The sequence below is a fragment of the Salmo trutta genome, chromosome 38 (assembly GCF_901001165.1).
Source record: "Salmo trutta chromosome 38, fSalTru1.1, whole genome shotgun sequence".
In the NCBI taxonomy this organism is placed as follows: Eukaryota; Metazoa; Chordata; class Actinopteri; order Salmoniformes; family Salmonidae; genus Salmo; species Salmo trutta.
The window spans coordinates 23,092,640-23,113,704 of NC_042994.1; the positions used below are offsets into that span (position 1 = coordinate 23,092,640).

Below are 21,065 nucleotides of genomic sequence, written 5' to 3' on the forward strand. Positions count from 1 at the left end.
AACGAGAGTCTTGTCTTTCAAATGGTGTAAAATAGTCGTATGTTTGAAAAATTTAAATTATAGATTTTTTGAGGTTTTTGTATTTCGCGCCATGCGACCCCATTGGCTGTTGGCTAGGGGTTCCGCTAGCGGAACGCCTAGATGTAAGAAGTTTTAAGTTACTGTGCTGCACTTAACAATGTTCTGAAGTCTATTTTACCCAGGGTAAAAGCGGCTTTGCCTGAACCAAAGTGAGGACAGTTCCACAAATTGCAGCCAGGAGATTGGGTGGTCATCACGGACCTCCACAGAAAGACTGGGCACCAACAGCAATAGACTGGCCCATTCCAGGTGCTCCTGATGACCTAGACAGCAGTGAAGGTTGCAGAGAGGTCTACGTGGGTTCACACCAGCCACTGCAGCTGTTGTATGGTCCTAGGAGGAGCAGAACAGCACAGAGCAAGAAGTGGCCACAATGCAACTGAAGTATACAACGCAGACTCAGTCTCAACCTTTATGTCTTTACTGAAGACTTATCTCTTCAGTAGGTCCTATGATTAAGTATAGTCTGGCCCAGGAGTGTGAAGGTGAACGGAAAGGCTGGAGCAACGAACCGCCCTTGCTGTCTCTGCCTTGTCGGTTCCCCTCTTCCCACTGGGATTCTCTGCCTCTAACCCTTTTACAGGGGCTGAGTCACTGACTTACTGGTGTTCTTCCATGCCGTCCATGGGAGGGGTGCGTCACTTGAGTAGGTTGATTCACTGACGTGGTCTTCCTGTGTGGGTTGGCGCCCCCCCCTTGGGTTGTGCCGTGGCGGAGATCTTTGTGGGCTATACTCGACCTTGTCTTCGGACGGTAAGTTGGTGGTTGTAGATATCCCTCTAGTGGTGTGGGGGCTGTGCTTTGGCAAAGTGGGTGGGGTTATATCCTGCCTGGTTGGCCTTGTCCGGGGGTATCATCGGATGGGGCCACAGTGTCTTCTGATCCCTCCTGTCTCAGCCTCCAGTATTTATGCTGCAGTAGTTTATGTGTCGGGGGGCTAGGGTCAGTCTGTTACATCTGGAGTATTCTCTTGTCTTATCCGGTGTCCTGTGTGAATGTAAATATGCTCTCTCTAATTCTCTCTTCTCTCTTTCTTTCTTTCTCTCGGAGGACCTGAGCCCTAGGACCATGCCTCAGGACTACCTGGCATGATGACTCCTTGCTGTCCCCAGTCCACCTGGCCATGCTGCTGCTCCAGTTTCAACTGTTCTGCCTGCGGCTACGGAACCCTGACCTGTTCACCGGACAGCCAGAAGAGGACTGGCCACCCCTCATAGCCTGGTTCCTCTCTAGGTTTCTTCCTAGGTGTTTGGCCTTTCTCAGGAGTTTTTCCTAGGGAGTTTTTCCCAGCCACCGTGCTTCTTTCACATGCATTGCTTGCTGTTTGGGGTTTTAGGCTGGGTTTCTGTACAGCACTTTGAGATTTCAGCTGATGTACGAAGGGCTATATAAATACATTTGATTTGATTTGATTTGTCCTTGATATGAAGAGAACAGAAGCTAGCTTGAGCAGCAGCGCCTAGATATCAGCAGAAAGCAGTAACAAAACTGGTGTTATCACTTGTTTGCATGCTGTGTTCCCATCAGGTTCTCACACATCTCCTAACTGCCACGTAGAACAAAGAGGTTGTACATTGCTATAAAACCTGAGATGCAACTGTTGTTGGTTGGGCTCTTTAACTCTGCACCATTGAGTGATTGCTAACTGCTCCAGAATTGCAATTCTTAGAATAAAGTTATTGTTTGAAGAATCTACAGTCCCTTCCTTTTGGTTAGAATTTCCATGACAAACATTACACAGGTACAACTTGTTTTGGGTACAATAAAAGCCCACTCTAAAATGTGCAGTTTTGTCACACAACACAATGCCACAGATGTCTCAAGTTGAGGGAGCGTGCAATTGGCATGCTGACTGCAGGAATGTCCACCAGAGCTGTTGCCAGACAGTCAATGCTAATTGCTAGGGTTGGATTCTGGGGTAAACTTTGAACATTGTTATACTCAGAGTATAGGAACATTAGTTACAAAGGAGACATGAGGGATGCCAAAATGAAGCTTGGGAGGGGCTGAGTGCAGGGGAAACGATGGCATGTGGCAGTACTGATAAGGGGAGAAGATTCAAAACAGTTAGCTCCCTGCTTAGCAAGAATGATGCAATGTTTAGAAATAAGGAGGAAACTCCACCCAATTTGGGGTATGAATACCACCCCGGGGAAGCCATGTCTTTGTCTGAATTACAGCTGAAACGACCCATTGGGAATAATTACATTTGGTTAAGCTTCTCTAGTGTCCGTGAGTTATTTACTCTGAAAAATTAGAACCTAACACTAGATAGCATCAGTTCCTATTATTCAACGATTGCCAATCCATAGGTAGCATCAATTAGCATCAGTTCACATTAGTCAACCATCGTCATTGAACAAAAATCCCGAGGCCCATTGTGAGGCCCATTGTGAGGCCCATTGTGAGACCCATTGTGAGGGCCATTGTGAGGCCCATTGTGAAGCCCATTGTGAGGCCCATTGTGAAGCCCATTGTGAGGCCCATTGTGAAGCCCATTTTTTAAAGGTATCTGTGACCAGCAGATGCATATCTGTATTCCCAGTGTCATGACGTTGGCCTGTGGGTAAGGTTTATGACCCCCCCATAAATACCTTTCTCCCTTCCCCTCTCTCTCTGACCCTACTGAAGGACTGGAATAGCCTGTGTTAAATATAGAGTCTGGGAACATCAAACAAATGGGGAAAAGGAACCATCTTTTGATAATAAAACCAGTTGGAAATATGCTTGATAACGTAATGAGTATGTATGTCAGTTCATTGTTATCTGAGACATTATGATTGATGACAGGACGACATAAACTGTACCTGAGAAAGTATACACCCTCTAGTTATCAGAGTCACATGGAATTATTATGCAATTGAAATGTTTGATATTGAAATTGTTTGTTAGGAGATTAAATGTAATTTTAGCTTCCAAATGAGAGAATTGGGTTTTCATAAGGAAAGTGCCCTGCCCGATCAGTGGCCAACCCTGTGAAGAGACAGGGGTTATAAACGATGAAACACCTCCTTCCCTCCTCTCCACTATATAAGCCTTTGACGAAAAGACATTCACATGTTCCAGTACGTGAGGTCTGCAGCCTCTACGTTAGAAGGACAGACACATATCAAGGACAGAACTAAGCCAACCTCGGCGTGAGCTATGGTATGAACTGGTATGAACTTTGAGCTTATTCACTACAGAAGTGATACTTCCTAGCCGTTGAGTTAGCCGCTGCTAACGTGGGCTAGGAAAGGACGGACGACGGATCCAGTCTAACAACCAGACGAAGATACCACCACGTATCCAATTTGCCACCATTGACATTCTTCCACTACAGGAAGATCTGTTGGCCAACCCGGCCAGCATCTACGACCAACCTACCGAAGCGCAGCTCAGAGTAAATATTTATTGCATTTTCCTTTTCCAAATGGGCGGTAATTTAGAATGCATAAGATAATGTATTTACGATAGCATAGCTGCTGTTTCTTTGTTCCTAAGTCTTCCCGCTATTTCATTCAAGCCCAACCCCCTTTCCTTTGTGTAACCAGCCATGATACAGGCTCCGTCCACCAGGACGTTTTCTGTATGACATCATTTGTATTCTGTGTATTTGTAATTCTGTGTGATTAGTTAGGTATTTAGTATATAAATAATTAAACCCAATTTTGTATTGCTGATTCAACTTGTTAGCCAGGGTTCGTGAAGATAACCAAGAATTTACAACTTTCATTATGAGACTGAAAATAAGATAAGGGTTAATATTGACTGCTATCGATGTAAAATATTACTAAGTATTTTAAGAGTTTATTCGGAAGATAACAGCTCTATAAACGTTCTTCTGTGGTGCCCCGACTTTCTAGTTAATTACATTTACATGATTAGCTTAATCAGGTAATATTAATTACAGAGAAATAATTTTATAAATTAGCATGTCATATCACTTAATCCGGCATAGCCAAAGACACGACACCAGTCATCTGAAATCCATAGATTAGGGCCTAATTTATTTATTTCAATTCACTGATTTCCTCATATAAACTGTAAAATCTTTGAAATTGTTGCATACTGCGTTTACTTTTTTGTTCAGTATAATTAGCATCAGTTAATATTATTCAACCATTGCTAATCACTAGTTATCATTCAGTTCATATCAGCTTGTCATTGCTAATCGATAGTTTGCATTTGTTCATATTAGCCAGTCATTGCTAATCGCTACACTTAGATATAAAGGTGCTATCTAGAAGCTACAATATGGCTATTAATAAGGAAATAATACATTTGTCAACAAGCAAAAAAGGTTTGGGGGTTAGTGAATAGGAGGAATTTTAAATTATGCCTCTTCTTTCTCTCCTCTTTTACCTCCTTTCTCACTCATCCATATTCCTCTCTTCATCACCACTTTATCCTCCTTGTCCCCTATAGGCCTCCTATTCATCTGGTGATTTAATCACTGAGTGCATTTGACTTCCTCTTTTATCTTATCATCTGAATATATTATTAACCTGAACTGTTTATTCAAGTAAGTTTCTTACTTTTCTGGTGAAGTAAGGGATAGATTTTCTCAGAGTTGTGGTTTTAGTCGTACTTCCTCTGTCACGTCCGGACCAGTAAAGGGGTTATTTGTTCTTATAGTTTGGTCAGGACGTGGCAGTGGGAATTTGTTTTATGTGGTTCAGGGTGTTTGTGTATGTGTTCATGTAGAGGGGGTATTTGGTTTATATGGTTCGGGGTGGTTGTGTATGTAGAGGTGTGTTAGATTTATGTATTCCGGGGTTTTTGGTTATTGTTCTATGTTAGTTAATTTCTATGTTCTGTCTAGTCGTTTGTATTTGTATGTGTTGCTAATTGGTGTTGGGGCCTTCAGTTGGAGGCAGCTGTCTATCGTTGCCTCTGATTGAAGGTCCTATATTTAGGAGTGTGTTTGTTTTGAGGTTTGAGGGAGATTGTTTCTTGTTTTGCTGTGTGCCTGACGAGACTGTCCAGTTCGTTTTTTTTTTTGTATACGTTGTTTGTGTTTTCCTTCTTCACTAAATAAAAAGAAGATGAGTGTACATTTTCCCGCTGCATTTTGGTCTACACCCTACGACACCCGTGACATCCTCTCTCTGCCGTACTGTTACTGAGAGAACAGGAAGTAGCTACGTGACTGTGTCAGCAACACATTTGTAAAAAAAAAGGAAAAGCACAACTGGCTAGGTTTGTGCAAAAGACAAAGAAGGGGGGAGAGAGAGAGAGGGAGAGACAGCGAGAGAGAGAAAGTGAAAGAGAGAGAGAGAGACCTAATAGGCTTCTCCCATATTTATTACATCATCATAACAACAACAGTGTCATCATCATCATCCAGAAGAACCAAGTCCTTTACTGACAATGTAGCGTTGATTTATGTTTTAATAAGAATATATCAACATAAATTATATACACATTACAAATGTACATAACAATCAGTAGTTAATGCTCAGTGTAAAGCATTGAGGTGACCTACAGAAGCTGTCTTCTGTTCCGGCAACGTCACGCCACAACACAATGGACAGTAACTAGTGCCAATATTATCCAGCCATTGCTACTAGCAACATTTTATATTATACAGTCATTGCTAATTTCTAGGTAGCATCAGTTCATATTATTCAACGATTGCCAATCCATAGTTATCGTCAATTATTAATTAAGTTCATATTAGCCACCTATTGCTAATTGTTAGTTAACATCAATTAGCATCAGTTCATATTATCCAGTCATAGCTAATTACTAGTTAGCATGAATTAGCATCAGTTCATATAATCTAGTCATTGCTAATCACTAGTTAGCATCAATTAGCCTCCGTTATCATTAATCAAACATTGCCACTGAACAAAAATATTTGTATTTATTTATCTGTTATTTTACCAGGTAAGTTGACTGAGAACACGTTCTCATTACAGCAACGACCTGGGGAATAGTTACAGGGGAGAGGAGGGGGATGAATGAGCCAATTGTAAACTGGGGATTATTAGGTGACCGTGATGGTTTGAGGGCCAGATTGGGAATTTAACCAGGACACCAGGGTTAACACTCCTACTCTATGATAAGTGACATGGGATCTTTAATGACCTCAGAGAGTCAGGACACCCATTTAACATCCCATCTGAAAGACAGCACCCTACACAGGGCAGTGTCCCCAATCACTGCCCTGGGGCATTGGGATATTTATTTAGACCAGGGAAAAGAGTGCCTCCTACTGGCCCTCCAACACCACTTCCAGCAGCATCTGGTCTCCCATCCAGGGACTGACCAGGACCAACCCTGCTTAACTTCAGAAGTAAGCCAGCAGTGGGCTTCTCTCTCTCATATATACGCAACATTCAATGTTTTGGTACCATGTTTCATGAGCTGCAAAAAAAATAAAATCCCAGAAATGTTCCATATGCACAAAAATCGTATATCTCAACAACAACAAAAAATGCACAAATTTGTTTATGTTCGTGTTAGTGAGTATTTCTCCTTTGCCAAGATAATCCATCCACCTGACAGGGGGGGCATATCAAGAAGCTGATTAAACAGCATGACCATTACACAGGGGCACCTTGTGCTCTCTCTCTCTCTCTCTCTCTACAGTGCCACAGATATCTCCAGTTTTGAGGGAGTGTGCAACTGGTGTTGCTAACAGCTAGTTAGAACCAGTTCATATTATTCAGTGATTGCTAATCGCTTGTTAGCATCAGTTCGTATTATTTAGTCATTGCTAATCGTTAGTTAGCATCAGCATTAGCATGAGTGTTTTGAGGCCTAATGAAAAGCTTTATGTCACTACAACACATTATTGGCTATATCCCGAATGTCACACTACATCCCTACATAGTGCACTACTTTTAACCAGAGCTCTATGGGCCCTGATCATAAATAGTGCACTATGAAGGGAATAGGCCACTTGGGACACAACAATTGTCTTGGCAGCATCAGCAATCCAGTCATTTAACAGAAGCGACAATCAACCAATCAAGAGGTCTGTCTTGACAGAACCAACCAGTCATTGGAGATAATGATTGGCCTGTGCTTAAGAGGAGTGGAGTGGAATCCCACCTACTTTTTTCATTCTTCCTCTTCCCTTTTATATACACACGCACAATATTATACACATCTCAACCCCAGGACTCCACCTCCTCTTCATCCTCCTCCTTCACTTCCTCCCCCTCTTCCTCCCCCTCTTCCTCCTTCTCTTCCTCCCCCTCTTCCTCCCCCTCTTCCTCCTCCTCCATTCTGCTTCTCATCCTTCTTTCTCTCCTCTTTCCTCCTCCTCCTGCTCGTCCTCCTCCTCCTCCTCTCCCTCATCCTCTCCGGCTCCACCACCCCCCCACCCCCACTGCCTCCTCCTCTTCTTCGTCTTCACCTTGTATTTGAGGCGGCGTATCGGGTCAGTGACGCTCCGCATCTGTTTGTCGTCAAACTCCTCGTTCAGCATGAAGTTCCTGTCGATAAGCTCGGCTGATTCCTGTCAGACACACGTTGTTATACACACGTTATATACACACCTACACACAAATAATATATAGAAACATACACGCGCGCACACACGCACACACGCGCACACACGCGCACACGCGCACACGCGCACACGCGCACACACGCACACACACGCACACACGCGCACACACGCGCACACACGCACACACGCACACACACGCACACACGCACACACGCACACACGCGCACACACACGCACACACGCGCACACGCGCACACACGCACACACGCGCACACACGCACACATACACACACGCACACACGTTACATATATACACACACACGTTAAACGCCCACGTTACACAAACATACATTATACACATTTTTTTTACATTTTACATTTTAGTCATTTAGCAGACGCTCTTATCCAGAGCGACTTACAGTACTGAATGCATACATTTCATACAATTTCATACATTTTTTTTTTTTTTTTTTTTTTTTCCCTGTGCTGGCCCCCCATGGGAATCGAACCCACAACCCTGCTCTACCAACTGAGCTACAGGGAAGGCTACACACACACACACACACACACACACACACACAGAGACATTATCCATTACACACACACACCTGCCAGTTGTGGAAGCAGTCGGTTCCGAGGCTGCTTATCTCAGAGACAGCGTTGGGAGATAGAACAGAACAGTCTGGACGCAGAACCACCACCCTCGGTACGTCCTCTACCTCAAACATAGACTCCAGCTCTCTGATACACACACACACAGACACGTTATATACACACCCACACACAGTGTAAGATATACACATACATGCATACTCTATAGACACAGACAGACAGACAGACAGACAGACAGACAGACAGACAGACAGACAGACAGACAGACAGACAGACAGACAGACAGACAGACAGACAGACAGACAGACAGACAGACAAGTTGTCATACACACACGTTATATACACACCCACACACATACACATTACATACACACAATCACTCTATACACACACGCTCACAGTGCAAGATACACACACACTCTATAGACAAACACTCCTCCCCTCCCCTCCCCACCCTACCAAACCCCATCCTTCCCACCCAACCCCATCCATCCATACCTGTGATAGGGGTCATCGTGGGTTAGGAACAGACATTTCTCCTCCCCACCCAACCCCATCCATCCATACCTGCGATAGGGGTCATCGTGGGTTAGGAACAGACATTTCTCCTCCCCACCCAACCCCATCCATCCATACCTGTGATAGGGGTCATCGTGGGTTAGGAACAGACATTTCTCCTTCCCACCCAACCCCATCCATCCATACCTGTGATAGGGGTCATCGTGGGTTAGGAACAGACATTTCTCCTCCCCACCCAACCCCATCCATCCATACCTGCGATAGGGGTCATCGTGGGTTAGGAACAGGCATTTCTCCTCCCACCCAACCCCATCCACCCATACCTGTGATAGGGGTCATCGTGGGTTAGGAACAGACATTTCTCCTCCCCACCCAACCCCATCCATCCATACCTGTGATAGGGGTCATCGTGGGTTAGGAACAGGCATTTCTCCTCCCCACCCAACCCCATCCATCCATACCTGCGATAGGGGTCATCGTGGGTTAGGAACAGGCATTTCTTGGGCAGCTCTTTGAGGAGGTTCTCCAGCTGCTCCTCTGATTGGTCCAGGCTGATGTACAGAAGGACCAACTGGGCAGAGCGTTCCACGTAGAACTCATCAGTTAGACGCTTGAAGAAGTCCTAAGTGGAGGGGGTAGATGGGGGGAAGAAAAGGGGAAGGGTGTAGAGGGAGGGAGGCAAGCAAGATATGAGATGTTTATAATACCTTAATTGGTAGAGCGAGAGAGAGAGAGAGAGAGAGAGAGAGAGAAAAGAGAAAGAGAGAGAGAAAAGAGAACGAGAGAGAGAGAGAAAAGAGAACGAGAGAGAGAAAAGACAACGAGAGAGAGACAGAGGAAAGAGAAAGAGAGAGAGAGAGAAAAGAGAGAGAGAGACTATAGATTGACAAGTGAGTCAATGTGTGTGTATATATGTGTGCGTGTGTGTGTGTGTGTGTGCGCCTAGGAGCCTGCGAGCGGTGTGTGTGTTTACCTTAAGCGTTGGGACGAACTCCTGGCACCGTTGGCAGTCTGCGGAACCAAAGAACAGGAGCAGGATCCGGTTCTGGAGACGGAGGATGACTTCCCGTTCCGTATCGTACTCAACACGGTCTCTGTTGTTACATACTAGTGAATGACCTAGGAACAAATCTACCATGGTCTACTACTGGGGGGAGGAGAGGAGAGAGAGGAGAAGGAACGTGAGAGAGAGACAGGAGAGAGAGGGAAAGAAATCACGTCAGTACACCCCATTGAAGTTGCATGAGAAGTGAGGACTCAGACGAAAGTAGTGCACTAGATAGGGAATAGGTGGCCATGGGTCCTGGTTAAAAGTAGTGCACTAGATAGGGAATAGGTGGCCATGGGTCCTGGTTAAAAGTAGTGCACATGATAGGGAATGCCATTTGAGGACTCAGCCTCTCTCAGCTAAGATGAGCTAAGCATAAATATATGTATATATATATTTTTTTTCTCCCAAGATGGCGTGTGGTTTGTCGTCCTCTCGTTTACTTTTTCTATTTTTCGTCTTTTTTGTATATATTTCAATATATTTTTCAATCTCTTTTCCATTTTTAAATTCAATATAACTTCCGGTAACCCGCCTCACTGAATGTGGCACAGATCCAATATTTAGACGTTATAGCCAGAACCTCCATCAGGAGCTAGCCATCAGAAGCTAACCAGCTAATTAGCTACTAGCTATTTAGTCATTGTTAGCCATTGCTAGTGGCCTTTACCTTTTGCACAGGCACCAGCCGTTTTTTAGCCTGGATACCTACCAGCCTTGGACTGTTTTTCTCCACTACAACACCGGATTCCTGCCATAAACCCTAGACCATTACTCCTGATCATCACAGCTAGCTAGCTGCCACCGAGTGACCCAACCCCGAAGCTAGCCCTGAGTCAGGCCCACCTCCCGGCCTACTCTGTGATCACCCGGCTACTCACCTGACGCCTCCCGGACTCTACCCCCAACACGGCTAGAATCCACTACTCCACCGTATACTTGCCGTAAGCTCTGGACCTTTGCATCGAATCATCGCTGCTAGCTAGCTGCTATCGAGTGGCTATAGTGGCAAATGCCCCTGCCCCGGAGCTAGCACCAGTTAGCCGCGAGCCAGGCGCATCTCCCGGATAGCAAACTAAATTACTACAACTACAATACCTCTTTCGCCATATGGCCCGGACCCTTTGTCAAGACGTAATTCCATCCTCTGTGCCCTCAACCGGCCTTTGCCGGACGTCGGGGCAGACGCTTCTAGTTACCCCGGCCTGCTAACTTTAAACGCTATGTCTCCCACGTGCTAGCGTAGTAATGACTACCCCGCTGCTTCCCTGTTCCATCTATTGCTGTTCACTGGACCCTATGATCACTTGGCTACATAGCTGATGCCTGCTGGACTGTTCATTTATCACGGTATTCCACTTAGTTTATTTATCTGTCGGCCCCAGCACTGAACTCAGGCCCTGTGTGTAGTTAACCGACCCTCTCTGCCCATTCATCGCCATTTTACCTGTTGTTGTTGTCTTAGCTGATTAGCTGTTGTTGTCTTACCCGTTGTTGTCTTAGCTAGCTCTCCCAATCAACACCTGTGATTGCTTTATGCCTCACCTTATGTCTCTCCCAAATGTCAATATGCCTTGTATACTGTTGTTTAGGATAGTTATCATTGTTTAGTTTACTGCGGAGCCCATAGTCCCACTCTAAATGCCTAAGATACCTCCTTTGTCCCACGTCCCACACATGCGGTGACCTCACCCAGTATAACCAGCGTGTCCAGAGATGCAACCTCTCTTATCATCACTCAGTGCCTGGGCTTACCTCCACTGTACCCGCACCCCACCATACCCCTGTCTGCACATTATGCCCTGAATCTATTCTACCACGCCCAGAAATCTGCTCCTTTTATTCTCTGTCCCCAACGCACTAGATGGCCAGTTCTGATAGCCTTATGGGCTTACCCTCATCCTACTCCTCCTCTGTACCTCGGGTGATGTAGAGGTTAACCCAGACCCTGTGTGTCCCCAGGCACTCTCATTTGTTGACTTCTGTAATCAAAAAAGCCTTGGTTTCATGCATGTTAACATCAGAAGCCTCCTCCCTAATTTTTTTTTTCTCACTGCTTTAGCACACTCTGCCAACCCTGATGTCCTTGCCGTGTCTGAATCCTGGCTTAGGAAGGCCACCAAAAATTCTGAGAGTTCCATACCCAACTACAACATTTTCCATCAAGATAAAACTGCCAAAGGGGGAGGAGTTGCAATCTACTGCAGAGATAGCTTGCAAAGTCATACTTTCCAGGTCTATGCCCAAACAGTTCGAGCTTCTAATTTTAAAATTGAATCTCTCCAGAAATAAGTCTCTCACTGTTGCCGCCTGTTATAGACCCCCCTCAGCTCCCAGCTGTGCCCTGGACACCATATGTGAAATGATTGCCTCTCATCTATCTTCAGAGTTCGTTCTGTTAGGTGACCGAAACTGGGATATGCTTAACACCCCGGCAGTCCTACAATCTAAGCTAGATGCCCTCAATCTCACACAAATCATCAAGGAACCCATCAGGTACAACCCTAAATCCGTAAACATGGGCACCCTCATAGATATCATCCTGACCAACTTGCCCTCCAAATACACCTCTGCTGTTTTCAATCAGGATCTCAGCGATCACTGACTCATTGCCTGCATCCGCTATGGGTCCGCGGTCAAACGACCACCCCTCATCACTGTCAAACGCTCCCTAAAGCACTTCAGCGAGCAGGCCGTTCTAATCGACCTGGCCCGGGTATCCTGGCAGGATATTGACCTCATCCCGTCAGTCGAGGATGCCTGGTCGTTCTTTAAATGTAATTAAATAAGCATACCCCTTTCAAAAAATTTAGAACTAAGAACAGATATAGCCCTTGGTTCACTCCAGACCTGACTGCCCTCGACCAGCACAAAAACATCCTGTGGCGGACTGCACTAGCATCGAATAGTCCCCGCGATATGCAACTGTTCAGGGAAGTCAGGAACCAATACACGCAGTCAGTCAGGAAAGCAAATGCTAGCTTTTTAAAACAGTTTTGGGACACTGTAAAGTCCATGGAGAACAAGAGCACCTCCTCCCAGCTGCCCGCTGCACTGAGGCTAGGTAACACGGTCACCACCGATAAATCCATGATAATCAAACATTTCAATAAGCATTTCTCTACGGCTGGCCATGCTTTCCTCCTGGCTACCCCGACCCCAGCCAACAGCTCCGCACCCCCCACAGCTACTTGCCCGAGCCTCCCCAGCTTCTCCTTCACCCAAATCCAGATAGCAGATGTTCTGAAAGAGCTGCAAAACCTGGACCCGTACAAATCAGCTGGGCTAGACAATCTGGATCCTCTTTCTAAAATTATCCTCCGCCATTGTTGCAACCCCTATTGCCAGTCTGTTCAACCTCTCTTTCGTATCGTCCGAGATCCCTAAAGATTGGAGAGGTGCAGCGGTCATCCCCCTCTTCAAAGGGGGTGACACTCTATACCCAAACTGTTATTGACCTATATCTATCCTGCCCTGCCTTTCTAAAGTCTTCGAAAGCCAAGTTAACAAGCAGATCACTGACCATTTCGAATCCAACCGTACCTTCTCCGCTGAGCAATCCAGTTTCCGAGCTGGTCACGGGTGCACCTCAGCCACGCTCAAGGTACTAAATGATATCATAACCGCCATCGATAAAAGACAGTACTGTGCAGCTGTCTTCATCGACCTGGCCAAGGCTTTCGACTCTGTCAATAACCGTATTCTAATCGGCAGACTCAGTAGCCTTGGTTTCTCAAATGACTGCCTCGCCTGGTTCACCAACTACTTCGCAGACAGAGTTCAGTGTGTCAAATCTGAGGGCCTGTTGTCTGGACCTCTGGCAGTCTCTATGGGGGTACCACAGTGTTCAATTCTCGGGCCGACTCTTTTCTCTGTATATATCAACGATGTCGCTATTGCTGCGGGTGATTCCTTGATCCACCTCTACGCAGACTACACCATTCTGTATACATCTGGTCCTTCTTTGGACACTGTGTTAACTAACCTCCAAACGAGCTTCAATGCCATGCAACACTCCTTCCATGGCCTCCAACTGCTCTTAAATGCTAGTAAAACTAAATGCATGCTCTTCAACCGTTCGCTGCCCGCATCCGCCCGGCCGACTAGCATCACTGCTCTGGACGGTTCTGACTTAGAATATGTGGACAACTACAAATACCTAGGTGTCTGGTTAGACTGTAAACTCTCCTTCCAGACTCACATTAAGCATCTCCAATCTAAAATCAAATCTTGAATCGGCTTTCTATTTCGCAATAAAGCCTCCTTCACTCACGCCGCCAAACTTACCCTAGTAAAACTGACTATCCTACCGATCCTCGACTTCGGCAATGTCATCTACAAAATAGCTTCCAATACTCAGCAAACTGGATGCAGTCTATCACAGTGCCGTCCGTTTTGTTACCAAAGCTCCTTACACCACCCACCACTGCGACCTGCATGCTCTAGTCGGCTGGCCCTCACTACATATTCGTTGCCAGAACCACTGGCTCCAGGTCATCTATAAGTCTATGCTAGGTAAAGCTCCACCTTATCTCAGCTCACTGGTCACGATAACAATACCCACCCATAGCACACGCTCCAGCAGGTATATCTCACTGGTCATCCCCAAAGCAAACACTTTCTTTGGCTGCATTTTCTTCCAGTTCTCTGCTGCCAATGACTAGAACGAATTGCAAAAATCGCTGAAGCTTGAGACTTATATTTCCCTCACTAACTTTAAACATCAGCTATCTGAGCAGCTGTACATAGTCCATCTGTAAATAGCCCACCCAATCTACCTACCTCATCCCCATATTGTTTTAATTTACTTTTCTGCTCTTTTGCACACCAGTATCTCTACTTGCACATCATCATCTGCTCATCTATCACTCCAGTGTTAATCTGCTAAATTGTAATTACTTCGCTACTATGGCCTATTTATTGCCTTACCTCCTCACACCATTTGCACACACTGTATATAGACTTCTATTTGTTCTATTGTATTATCGACTGTACGCTTGTTTATTCCTTGTGTAACTCTGTGTTGTTGTTTGTGTCGCACTGCTTTGCTTTATCTTGGCCAGGTCGCATTTGTAAATGAGAACATGTTCTCAACTAGCTTACCTGGTTAAATAAAGGACTTGTTCTCAACTAGCTTACCTGGTTAAATAAAGGTGAAATAAAAAAAAAAATACAAATATTGTTCTGTTGCTAACTAGTTAGCCCTGTAAGCTACAGTTGGTAAGCACCCATAATATATCTACCCTGGAAAATTAATCTACAGAACAGGCCTCCCCATTCAAGTCAACGATGGCATAGTAGGTGGACTAAAACTATCTCTAGATCGAACAGATATCTACCAGATATCTCCGAGTTGACCTTCAGACTGTAGTCTGTAGTCCTCTCTGTCTCTCCGTCTGGCAGGTTGTCCAAAAAAACGTTCCCGTTATCAATTTTTCTTCATCTTCATCTTCATCTTGTCTGTTCCTCTGTTGTTTCCCTCCCTCTCTCTCTCCCTCACTCTCCCTCGCTCCCTTCTTTCCGTTATTCCTTCATTCTTTATTCGTCTGCCTCTCTTCCCAGTGTTTTCCCTCCCTCTCTCTCTCTCTGTTTCTCTATCTCTCTCTCTGTCCCCGTGTCTCTCTCCCTGTCGCCTCCCCTCTCCTCCCCCTAGAGTGGGAGATTAGCTGGGTCAGAAGAGTAGGGTGAGTCAGACACTGAGAATATCACCTGTGTGGGAGACAGAGAGAGATAGAAGAAAGAGAGAGAGACAGAGAGAGAGAGAGCGACAGAGAGAGAGAGACAGAGAGTCAGCTAAAGCCCAGCGGATCAACTACACTAATCACATTATATCAGAAGGAGAGGGGAGAAGAGGGAAAGACAGAGGAGAGAGAAAGAGAGGGTGACGGGTGGTGGTGCTGTGTCCAGACTCTGTGTGTGTGTGTGTGTGTGTGTGTGTGTGTGTGTGTGTGTGTGTGTGTGTGTGTGTGTGTGTGTGTGTGTGTGTGTGTGTGTGTGTGTGTGTGTGTGTGTGCGTGTGTGTGTGTGTGTGTGTGTGTGTGTGTGTCTGCTGACTGTGGTGTTAAATGATTACTATGAAGTGTGTTGGTGTTAATCCAATAAGAAACACAGGCTGAAAATACCTGCAGACTAATCTCATAGAGAGAGAGAGAGAGAGAGAGCGAGAGAGAGAGAGAGAGAGAGAGAGAGAGAGAGAGAGAGACTTGGCTTGATCTTGGTGCAGCTCATGCGAAATCTCGAAAGAAGACACCCCCTGAAGGCAACCAGATTCAACTGTGATACAACTAGATACACCATTCAACTAGATACACCGACAGAGTTCAGTGTGTCAAATCGGAGGGCCTACTGTCTGGACCTCTGGCAGTCTCTATGGGGGTACCACAGGGTTCAATTCTTGGGCCAACTCTTTTCTCTGTATACATAAATGATGTCGCTCTTGCTGCTGGTGAATCTCTGATCCACCTCTACGCAGACGACACCATTCTGTATACATCTGGCCCTTCTTTGGACACTGTGTTAACTAACCTCCAGACGAGCTTCAATGACATACAACTCTCCTTCTGTGGCCTCCAACTGCTCTTAAATGCAAGTCAAACCAAATGCATGCTCTTCAACCGATCGCTGCCTGCACCTGTCCGCCCAACTAGCATCACCACTCTGGACGGTTCTAACTTAGAATATGTGGAGAACTACAAATACCTAGGTGTCTGGTTAGACTGTAAACTCTCCTTCCAGACTCACATCAAACATCTCCAATACAAAGTTAAATCTAGAATTGGCTTCCTATTTCGCAATAAAGCATCCTTCACTCATACTGCCAAACATACCCTCATAAAACTGACCATCCTACCGATCCTCGACTTCAGCGATGTCATTTATAAAATAGCCTCCAACACTCTACTCAACAAATTGGATGCAGTCTATCACAGTGTCGTCCATTTTGTCACCAAAGTCCCATATATTACCAACCACTGCGACCTGTACACTCTCGTTGGCTGGCCCTCACTTCATACTCGTCGCCAAACCCACTGGCTCCAGGTCATCTACAAGACCCTGCTAGGTAAAGCCCCGCCTTATCTCAGCTCACTGGACACCATAGCAGCACCCACCCGTAGCACGCGCTCCAGCAGGTATATCTCACTGGTCACCCCCAAAGCCAATTCCTACTTTGGTCGCCTTTCCTTCCAGTTCTCTGCTGCCAATGACTGGAACAAACTGAAAAATCACTGAAGCTGGAGACTCATCTCTCCCTCACTAGCTTTAAGCACCAGCTGTCAGAGTAGCTCATAGATCACTACACCTGTACATAGCCCATCTGTAAACAGCCCATCCAACTACCTCATCCCCATACTATATTTATTTATTTATTTATCTTGCTCTGCACCCCAGTATCTCTACTTGCACTTTCATCTTCTGCTCATCTACCATTCCAGTTTTTAATTGCTATATTGTAATTACTTCGCCACCATGGCCTATTTATTGCCTTACCTCCCTTATCTTACCTCATTTGCACACACTGTATATAGACTTTTCTACTGTATTATTGACTGTATGTTTGTTTATTCCATGTGTGACTCTGTGTATGTTTTATGTGTCGAACTGCTGTGCTTTATCTTGGCCAGGTCGTGGTTGTAAATGAGAACCTGTTCTCAACTAGCCTACCTGGTTAAATAAAGGTGAAATAAAAAATAAAAATAAAACTGCTTGACGATTTTTGTAATACAGACTCAAAAGAGATGAACTGTAGCGCCCCTGTGTGGTGTGATAAGGAATTGCACATATAACATGGAATATTTGGGAGTGAACCAGGGGTATCTTCATAGATGTGGGAAGTAGGGGTCCTGAGGGTGCTGCAGCATCCCCTGAAAAATCGGAATAAAAAAATAGGAGGTATGGCTAAGCAAGCACAGTGACGTTCTTTATAAAAAATAATAATCCGATTCCTAACAATCATAAGGTTTGTAAAGGGCTTTCGTTATACAAGAATAATCTCAAAGGGCATCAATCTCAAAGTGCATTTTACATGTCAGCAGTTAATTATGTTTTCAAGACAAAGCACTTTAAAAATGTAAAAGCTTTGATTTGACTTTCTTATAAAGCTATTATAAACTGTTATAAAGGTTTTATAAAGGTATTATACGGGTATTACAAGCAGTTATAAAGGTATTATAAGCTATTATAAGCTATTATTAAGGCATTATACAGGTATTATACAGGTATTATAAGCAGTTATAAAGGTATTATAAAGGTATTATGAGCTATTATAAGGTATTATTAAGGTATTATACAGGTATTAAAGCAGTTATAAAGGTATTAAAAGGTATTATAAAGGTATTATACAGGTATTAAAAGCAGTTATAAAGGTATTATAAGCTATTATAAAGGTATTACAACGGTGTTACAAGATTCTATAAAGGTGTAATAAATGCGTTATAAAGCTGTTATAAAGCTGTTATAAAGTTGGTATCTTAACTTGGTTTAACAGTGTGTTGTGTACCGACTAACGACTACCTACAATCTCACTATAAAGTTGTTATAGGGGTGTTATAAAGCTGTTATGAAGTACCTGTGATGTGCTGACACATGTTGTCCACCAGGATGGAGGTACAGGTGTGACAGCCAGACAGAACCACATCCCTCCTGCGCTCCCAGCCACCTCCATACACCTGAAAACACACACACACACACACACACACACACACACACACACACACACACACACACACACACACACACACACACACACACACACACACACACACACACACACACGTTAGAACCAATTTAATAACTGAAACTGAACCCACCAACCTTCCCATTGGACTGTTTCTTCTTCTCCTCTTTAGAGTTGTGGCTCTGGACTGCATAACTCTTTGTGACCTGAAGGTAGAGCCGTCTCCACCTGCCATCCAGATACTGTAGCAGAGCATCCTCCAGTTGCACCCCACTGTTGGGGATCACATCCTGGGAGAGGAGAGGAGGGGTGCACAGGTCAAGAACAAGGGGATACAACCATGATTTGGATCCATAGACAGGAAGTGACGTGTGTTCTTCCAGGATGTTGCAGTAAGGGTCTGTGTCTCACAGCTGGTTCTGCACACGCTCCAGGAGACAGGAACACTAGTGGCGTCTGTAGAGGGACGTGAAGTCCTTCATCACGCCAGTCGTTCAGCCTGCAGGTACACACCATAGAGGTAGATAGAGGTTCCTTCTTATAGAACATGATACACACCAGGGGTGTATTCAATAGTCACACAGTGGCAAAACGTTTTGCAAAGGAAACAAACATTTATTTTGGACAAATTCAGGTAGGTCCTTTTCAGTTTCATTCTGTTTGGTTCTGTTTGGTTCCTAGTGAATAAACCCCAGTAGAAAGTTTGTTGTGCTTGCGGACAATAGAGGTAGATAGAAAGTCCTTTTTTTGCAGGTGTGTCACTATAGCAATGCTCATTATAGAGCGACTGAGCCGAAGAAAATAACTTCTCTGGTTGAAAACGTGGCATCGATATGAGTCAGATAGTTTTTTTTTCTAGTTGCAAAATTGACTACAAAGTGTAAATAGAATTTTTGGTCATAAAGTCAGTACTTTCAAAACAGAGTTTTATGAGCTTTGTGTAACTGAGGATGTCTCAACTTACATGAGGGTTAGGCTTGGGGATTGGATTTAAATCCTGCCCACACGGGACCACTGCCTGGCAATAATCTGGATCACAGCTGCCCGATGTGCTGCGATGCACGCTATCCAATCTCTCTCCAGAATCAACCTACAACCTGCCCATTTATTTACAGACAGCCAAACTAACCATCAGCTCGTCTCAGACTCATTTAGACAGTCATATATACAACACACAAATGTTATGTTGAAAGAAGAAGATTTTTTTATTTTTTATAAACGGATTGTGGTTTTTCCAACTGAAACATGGTCACATTGCTGAGCTAACGTCTCCAAACACAACTGTCATCTAAGATACCACTCTATAAATGACCAAATTCAGAACACTCAGAGCTTGAGATTCTTGACCAATCACGTTCACGTTGTCATGCTGCATCACATCAACCCCCCCCACCCCCATCCCCCCCCCACCCCAACAACCAGCTTTCCCTTGTGAGAAATAGACAGTGAGAGTGGGAGAAATAGAGAGATGAAGAGAGAGACAGAGCATTCTCTTTCCCTGAGATGGTTATCTGCCCTGCTGCAATGTTGGAAAATGCCCTGTGTGTTGAGCTTGTTGAGCCAGTAAACCAGTAAACCAATAAACCAGTAAACCAATAAACCAGTAAGCCAGTAAACCAATAAACCAGTAAACCAGTAAACCAATAAACCAGTAAACCAACAAACCAGTAAACCAATAAACCAATAAACCAGTATACCAGTAAACCAATAAACCAGTAAACCAGTAAACCAGTAAACCAATAAACCAGTAAACCAGTAAACCAATAAACCAATAAACCAGTAAACCAGTAAACCAATAAACCAGTAAACCAATAAACCAGTAAACCAGTAAACCAATAAACCAGTAAACCAGTAAACCAGTAAACCAGTAAACCAGTAAACCAATAAACCAGTAAACCAGTAACCAGTAAACCAGTAAACCAGTAAACCAGGGGTGTCCAACTCATTACTAGCCCGGGTCTGCTGATAGCTGCTGTATTGAGGAAAGTCTTCACATGCAACAATATGTGGGTGTTTTATCTAGCTTAGTTGAATGCACTGACTGTAAGTCTCTCTGGATAAGAGAGTCTGCTGAATGAGAGAGGGAGAGAGAGAGAGAGAGAGAGAGGAAGCTAGTAAGAAGGGGAGAGAGGGGTCAGGGACAGAGGGAGGAGAGGTGAGAGAGGGGAGAGCGAGAGGGGAGAGAGGGGAGAGCATGAGGGAGAGAGGTAAAGTGTGTTGTAATTTCAAATGCATTACATTTACATTTACATTTAAGTCATTTAGCAGACGCTCTTATCCAGAGCGACAGTGATAACCATACTTGCATTGTCTGGAGTCCAGGTAACAGGTATGTCGACCCCCCATTTCTCTCTTTCTCTCTTTCTGTCCCTCTATCAGACCTCTGAATATATCCTCCAAAGAGGAGTCTTGAACTCTCCTCTTTGGAAGTTCTTCTTTTCTCTTCCCTCGCTTTAACTTCCTCACCTTCAATCCCTCTCTCTCTGTCACACATGGCTCATTTAACTCATTACTATCCTACCATATTGACTGTAAACTCTCAGGATGTCTCTCTGTCACCTTCTCTCCCTGTCTCATTGTCACCTTCTCTCCCCGTCTCTCTGTCACCTTCTCTCCCCGTCTCTCTGTCACCTTCTCTCCCTGTCTCTCTGTCACCTTCTCTCCCTGTCTCTCTGTCACCTTCTCTC

The 21,065-nt window shown here is 44.7% G+C and overlaps 1 protein-coding gene across 1 annotated transcript; it reads right to left on the reverse strand.

Annotated features, from left to right (window-relative positions):
• Positions 1 to 383: 383 nt before the first annotated feature.
• On the reverse strand, positions 384 to 18,604 carry nxnl1 (nucleoredoxin like 1). Its single transcript, XM_029739040.1, has 8 exons — positions 18,585 to 18,604; positions 18,271 to 18,370; positions 15,044 to 15,413; positions 9,630 to 9,800; positions 9,118 to 9,278; positions 8,134 to 8,266; positions 7,404 to 7,531; positions 384 to 414 (listed from the first exon to the last, which is right to left on the reverse strand). The coding sequence occupies exons 4-8, from the start codon at positions 9,792 to 9,794 to the stop codon at positions 384 to 386; spliced, it is 618 nt and encodes a 205-aa protein (XP_029594900.1). The 5' UTR covers positions 9,795 to 9,800; positions 15,044 to 15,413; positions 18,271 to 18,370; positions 18,585 to 18,604.
• Between the last annotated feature and the right edge of the window lie 2,461 nt (positions 18,605 to 21,065).